This window comes from Talpa occidentalis, unplaced genomic scaffold, assembly GCF_014898055.3.
Source record: "Talpa occidentalis isolate TD23 unplaced genomic scaffold, MPIMG_talOcc4v2.1 talOcc4.2, whole genome shotgun sequence".
Lineage (NCBI taxonomy): Eukaryota > Metazoa > Chordata > Mammalia > Eulipotyphla > Talpidae > Talpa > Talpa occidentalis.
In genome coordinates this window covers 36,731,113-36,737,770 of record NW_023602073.1, presented here as the reverse complement: position 1 = coordinate 36,737,770, position 6,658 = coordinate 36,731,113, and the positions used below count along the sequence as shown (strand labels likewise).

General features: G+C 50.2%; 1 protein-coding gene across 1 annotated transcript; it reads left to right on the top strand.

The window, feature by feature from the left end:
• Positions 1-1,384: 1,384 nt before the first annotated feature.
• On the top strand, positions 1,385-6,077 carry LOC119252037 (class I histocompatibility antigen, Gogo-B*0201 alpha chain-like). The gene is made up of 7 exons (XM_037519271.2): positions 1,385-1,493; positions 1,801-2,070; positions 2,274-2,549; positions 3,538-3,813; positions 3,934-4,053; positions 4,334-4,366; positions 4,496-6,077. The coding sequence occupies exons 1-7, from the start codon at positions 1,430-1,432 to the stop codon at positions 4,537-4,539; spliced, it is 1,083 nt and encodes a 360-aa protein (XP_037375168.1). The 5' UTR covers positions 1,385-1,429; the 3' UTR covers positions 4,540-6,077.
• The last annotated feature ends 581 nt before the right edge of the window (positions 6,078-6,658 follow it).

The window sequence follows — 6,658 nt, the reverse complement described above, 5'->3', positions numbered from 1 at the left end:
GCTGCCCCCAGCCTCTGCAGCAGCCTCTGCAGCGCTGGTTCGATCCCTGGCTGCCAGGCGAGGGTCCCAGATGGCCTGCAGACCTCTCCTGCCGTCCGCTGCTCCCCTCAGCAGTGTACTTCTGTTCTTCTGCCTGTTCTGCTCCCTGCTCTGGCTCTGGTGAATTCTCTCATCCTCCTGCGCTTCTGACAATAACCAGTGCTTGTATAAATAAATAAATAAATAAATAAATAAATAAATAATCATACAATTGTACAAGATCCATTAATATACAAGAGAGGCCTATGGAGTTAATATAACAGAATAGGAAATATTCAATGACATTGTTTCAGGTTTCACTTTGCAAATAATTTTTGAGAAAATATTACTTATATAGTTATGATTTAGTATGAAAGTTGAAACAAAGTTGAATATTCATAATCTGAAAAGGTTATTAAAATACTATTCCTACATATTTCCATGAGATTGTGTATTTTTTCATAGATTTCAAGCAAAACATTCAATGTAGAAGAAACTGAAAACTAAAAGATCTTCTAATGAGACAAAAATGACACTTGCAAAAATATAAAATGTGAAAGTTCCCCTCTTTTAATTATCCTTATATTTACAGAAAGTTATTTCCTTAAAAATGCTTTGTTAGGGCCTCCCTGGTGGTGCAAGGGGTTAAGGCACAACCTATGAAGCTACCTGCAGCCACTGCAGCATGAGTTCAATCCCTGGCCAGGGAGCCACCCCACAGTGTACAGCAGACCTCTGCCAGTCTAGCCCCCTGCTCCCCTCAGCAGTGTGTTTCAGTACATCTGCCTGATGTGCCCCCCTCTCTGTCTCTGGTGAATCCTTTTACCCCAAGCATCTCTGGCCTGCACCCCACCTTTTCTATGCATAAATAAATAAATCTTTAAAAAAATGCTTTGTTAGCATACATTGGTTATTAATATTCTAAAGTAAAGAAGTAATACCATCTTAAAAAGCCTTTATTCTAGTAAAGTATTTAAAGCTCTAACCCACATAGAAAATTATGCATGGGATCCGTAATAGTTTCTGAGACTGTAGAGACATCCTGAAAGAAAAATGTTTGAGAATCGCTGACCCAATTCCTGGGCCTGGATTGAGGGAGGCAACAGTGTGACAAAGTTCTTGGTGCAGGAGAAGAGGGGTCTCGGGGTGTGGCTCTCAGGTCTCAGTCCCCAGGGCGCTGTCTGGGGCTGGAAGGTGACTGTCAGGGCTTCCTCATCTCCCCAGTTTCACTTGTCACAGCCCGTGTCGGGTCCTCCTTCCTGGATACTGGTGAGTCACCCCAGGGCTCACTCCCCATTGCCTGGAGGTCTCCAGAGCAGCCAATCAGCAGCCCCGCGGCTCCCGTTCCAAAGCCCTCACCCACCCGCCGGGACTCCGTCTCCCCAACCCGGGTGGAGGCGCGTCCTGGGGGATGGGGGGCGCAGCCCTCCTGCTCCTGCTCGCGGGGGCCGCGGCCCCGAGGGAGACCCGGGCGGGTGAGTGCGGGTCGGGAGGGGACAGGGCGCTCCCAGAGGCGGGAGCGAGGGCGCGGGCGGGCGTGGGAAAGGCGCGACCTCGCCGCCGCCCTAGTTGTCCCCACCTCGGCCCCGCCCCGTCCTGGCCCCTTTCCGTCCCCCGAGACCCCAGCCTCCTCTGGCCCCCCGAGTCCCGGCCATTTTTGTCCCGCAGCCGCTTTTCACTCTCACTCGTCTTTCACCCACTTTCTGTCTCGTGGGCGGCCCCCCGGGACGCGAGCCCCCGAAGGGTGAGAAGAATATCCCGGGTCTCCCCTCCCGCCCCCAGGTCCCCACTCCCTGAGGACTTTCCACACCGCGATGTCCCGGCCCGGCCTCGGGGAGCCCCGGTACATCGTCGTGGGCTACGTGGACGACACGCAGTACGGGTGGTTCGACAGCGACTCTCCGGGCCAGAGCGCTGAGCCGCGGGCGCCCTGGGCGGAGCAGACGGGGCAGGAGGAGTGGGATTGGAGGACGAAGATCCTAAGGCAGAACATAGTGTGGTTCCGAGCTCAGCTGCACACCCTGCGCGGCCTCTACAACCAGAGCGAGACCGGTGAGCTGGCGCGGGTCCAGGGGAGGGGGTGGGGGTCGCTCAGGGTCTCCCCCTCCAGGCTTCTCTGCAACCTGCCCTGGAACAGCCCCAGGGACTTTCACCCCGTTTCCTTCTGTTTAGTTTATTCCTGGCGGGAGGTCGGGGTGACCCTGGGGTGACCACAGGGTAACGCGGGGGCTGTGTGTGTGGGGGGGTGGGGACAGGCTCTCACACCTTCCAGAGGATGTCTGGCTGCGACGTGGGCCCCGACGGGCATCTCCTCCGCGCATACAGACAGTTCGCCTACGATGGCGCCGATTACCTGACCCTGAACGAGGACCTGCGCTCCTGGACCGCGGTGGACACGGCCGCTCAGATCACCCGGCGCGAGTGGGAGGCCCAGGGTGAGGCAGAGAAATTCAGGAACTTTGAGAAGGGCAAGTACTTGAGGTGGCTGCGCAGATTCCTGGAGTACGGGAAGGAGACTCTGCAGCACACAGGTAAGAGGGGCCTGGAGGCCTCCCTGTCCCCCCCTGCCCGGAGTCACTGCGGGAAATGAGTCCTCTCTCTAGTCCAGAGAGGGGGACTCCCCTGGGTTTCATGTTCTGCACTAGAGAGACTCCCAGAGACTCCGGCTTCTCCTGAAGGACAGTGAAGGGATCCCGTCTCTCCTGAGAAAGACAGACAGTCCCTGACATCACACGTCACCGGGTCCTTTTGACCAGGGGCCTGTTTGAGAACCACGAGTTTCTCTCTCAGTCTTGTTTCTGGTCTGAGAACATTTCCAGTTATGTGATTCCTGCTTTTCTGTGTCATTCACCTTCCACCCAGGTCAGGAATAAAACGTCTGTGCTCCATTCCCTCTGCTTCATCCTACCCTGGGCTTTCATCCTCATTCTAGAACTTTCTAAGGAATAGGAGAATCCTACAGTTTTTTGTTTTTTTTTTTTTTTTACAATTTATGCTTCTAGCTGTTACAGGGCAAACCCCGATATAAAATGGGGTTTCCTGACTGTGGGTCCCCACCCTTGCGATTAAAGGGGACTTCTTAATGTTAAACTGCAGACACACACAAAAGGTTGATGAAAGGTTTATATACACGGGAAGGGGAATGGGAAATGAATAACTCAGGGAGAAAAAGAGGGAGATAAGTTTGTAAATACGTCCTACCCATTCCGCTGACCTGGAATCCCAGTGACCCACAGAGGTGGCGAAAACCTAGCACACCTGGTGGCCAAGCCAGTGACTCCCGGCCACATGACCAGTTAAATACCGAAATGGAGAGCCCAGTTGCTTAACTCCAGCCTCAGGTCCTCGCAACCTTCCCTTTGGTGATCATGGAATTTGTATGGAGTTTGCTCAGGGCATCCTTCACCCCTGTCATTCCTGCCACACCAGTTGTCTTGTCCATTGTGAGGATGGTCTTATGAGGATTCCTCAGTGTCCATGGAGGAAACACAAAGTGAGTTTTCTGATTTACCACCTCAGATCCCCCAAGGACACACGTGACCCACCACCCAACCTCTGAGGATGAGGTCACCCTGAGGTGCTGGGCCCTGGGCTTCTACCCTGCGGACATCACCCTGACCTGGCAGCGAGATGGGGAGGACCTGACCCAGGAGATGGAGCTGGTGGAGACCAGGCCTGGGGGAAATGGAACCTTCCAGAAGTGGGTGGCTGTGATGGTGCCTTCTGGAGAGGAGCAGAGATACACGTGCCACGTGCAGCATGAGGGACTGCTGGAGCCCCAAGTCCTGAGATGGGGTGAGGAGAAGGATGTGGGCACTGAGGCTGTTCTCAGGGCCATCAGGAGCCCTTCTGGAGCCCTTCAGAGGGTCAGGATAAGGTCTGGGGCTCAGGGTATGATCTTCCCTTCCCTTCCAGTGCCCCTTCCTCAGTCCTCCATCCCCACCGCGGGCATCATTGCTGGCCTGGTTCTCCTTGGAGCTGTGCTCACTGGAGCTGCGGTGGCTGCAGCTGTGATGTGGAGGAAGAAGCACTCAGGTAGGGAAGGGAGTGGGGGGATCTTGTCCACTGGGGACTTTCAAGTCCCAGGGAGAACTTGCCCTGCCTGGTTAATGGGAAGTACCATCCACACACATGGGTGTTGCCCAGAGGGCATTTGGTCCAGTCCCCCCCTCACCTCCTTTCTTCATTTTTCCCAGTCCTGACCTAGGTCTTTAGTCACAGTTCTGAAAACTTCCCTGTTGTGCAGGATTAAAAGATTCCTTTAGGTCTTCTGACCTGACTGCTCCCTGGTCTCACATGACGTTTCTTCCCACAGGAGGACAAGGAGGAAGCTACACTCAGGCCGCAGGTAAGTGTGGACCGGGGTTTGATCCCTGAGTCCCTGGGGACAGTGTAAATGGACTCCATGGGGGAGTCACCCTCATCAGTCCCTGCTGTGGTCTCATCTCTGACCAGGTTCTGTTTTGTTCTCAACCAGGCAGCGACAGTGTCCAGGGCTCTGATGTGTCTCTCAGCCCCTAAGGATCTTTTACAATGAACCTGATGAGGATCCTGTTGTGCACACCCTGGACAGCAGTGGGATGGTGTCACTGTTGTTCTTAACTGTGATATTGAGCATTTGTTCATATTTTTATTTTTCTATGTCTACATAAGTTGCTATGTCTATAAATAATATTAAATAAAATATAAATAAAAAGATTTATTTATTCAGGCATAAGAACTGGGGTACAGGCCATATGCACGGGAGGTGATAAGATTCACTAGAGACAGAGCGGAGAACAGAACAGGCAGACTGATGAAATATACTGCTGAGGGGAGCAGCGGGTGAGACAGGAGAGGTCTGCTGCGCCTTGTGGGATTCTCGCCCACCAGCCGGGATGGAACCTGCACTGCAGAGGCTGCGGACAGCTTCACAGTGCTGCGCTCAACCACCAGCGCCACCAGGGGAGGCCTGGAAGTCAATTTTTTTTTTTTTTTTGCTATATTTATAACACTGTTTTTGTCCTTATTAAAATTGGGTTATTTCTTGCTGATCATTGAATTTTAAACATTATTTGTAAATTCTTGATACTGTCCTTTATCAGTTTCGTGATATGCAAATGTTTTCCCCCACTTTGTGACCTGAATTCCTTTAATGATGAGAAAACAAGCATTATTGTCCAGACAGAAGCATGGATATATTTTTTTAGAAGAGAAAAAATAAATTGCTAATTGGTTTTGAGCAGCTACTGGCTGACTGGGATGTTGGGGGATGGAAGGGAATGACTGACTTATGCGTATCCTTGAGTGTTATTTAAATGTCCTTGCATGAGCATGAAATATGCTTTCAAAAATAAATTTACACTTCATTCCTCAATTTATGAAACTCTTCACACATCATGTCCAAATCACGTGTTAAGACCAGACTGGCACGTGGATTACAAGTGAGGGACCCGCGCATCATATACGCACGTCATGGTTTCTCTTGGGTCACTCTGGTGTTGTCCATTCTGTGGGTGTTGGACGAATGTATAATGACCTGTGTCCATCGTGAGAATATCATGCAGAGTGTTTTCACTGCCCCTAATGTCTTCTGTGCTCCAAGGAAGCAAAAGCAAAAAGAAACCAATGGAATCACATGAGACTAAAAAGCTTCTACATAGTGAGGGAAACTCATTAAAATGAAAAGACAACATCAAGTTGGAGAAAATATTTGCACATCATCAATCCACAAAGGACTTACTATCCAAGATCTACAAAGAACTGCAAAACAAGAAAACAACTCTATAAAAATAGGGGCAGATGAGCTAAATAGATACTTTTGTAAAGACATACAGATGGCCAATAAGTACATGGATAAATGTTTGTCATGTGCTGTCAGGAAAATGCCAATTAAAACCACAATGAGTTACTACTTTACACCTGTGAGAATGACCCATTGAAGGGTGTGTAGGAAAAGGAAATCTTTCTGGTACATGGTGGGTGGGAATGAAGTCTGGTCCTGTTAGTGGTCAGAATGAGGGTTTCCCAGGACCCTCAAACCTGTACACTACATGGGATCTTCATCAGCTGAATAAAGAGAAAACATACTCTGAAGCATAAGACCTTCAATAGAAAAGAACTTTAATAAAATTAGTGTACAACAGAGAGAAGAGAAAGAATATAGTTAGAATAGTTTGCAAGTGAAGCACCCAAAGCTACCTGTCCCCTCATGGGTAAATACCCAGTGAAAGAGAGTTGGCCCAAAGCAGGCCCACTGGGGCCCGAAAGCCTGCCACAAGGCTAAGGCACCTAATGGTAGAGACCCATGGGACAGGGGAAGAAGGGGCCAGTCTAAAAGGAAAAGAGCAAAATCAAAATCAAAATCAAGATAACAGCTGCCATTATCAGCCTCTCACCCAAGTCTTTGTCTCTTTCACATGTCTCTTGCTGTGTCCCCAATTCCCTGGCACAAGTCCAAGCTTGAGGAACAAGCCTGGCTTCTTCTTCACATGTGTTTCTGCTCCATGCGCCTCCTCTAGTCTTTCCTCATCTTACTCCACATCTTCCTCCTCTTCCTTAGCTTCTCATCCTTCTCAGCCCCACGTTTCCTTGGGTGAAGAAACCTGGAACCTCTCTTTTCGATGGGTAGCATAGAAAACAAATGAAGGTTCCTCAAAAT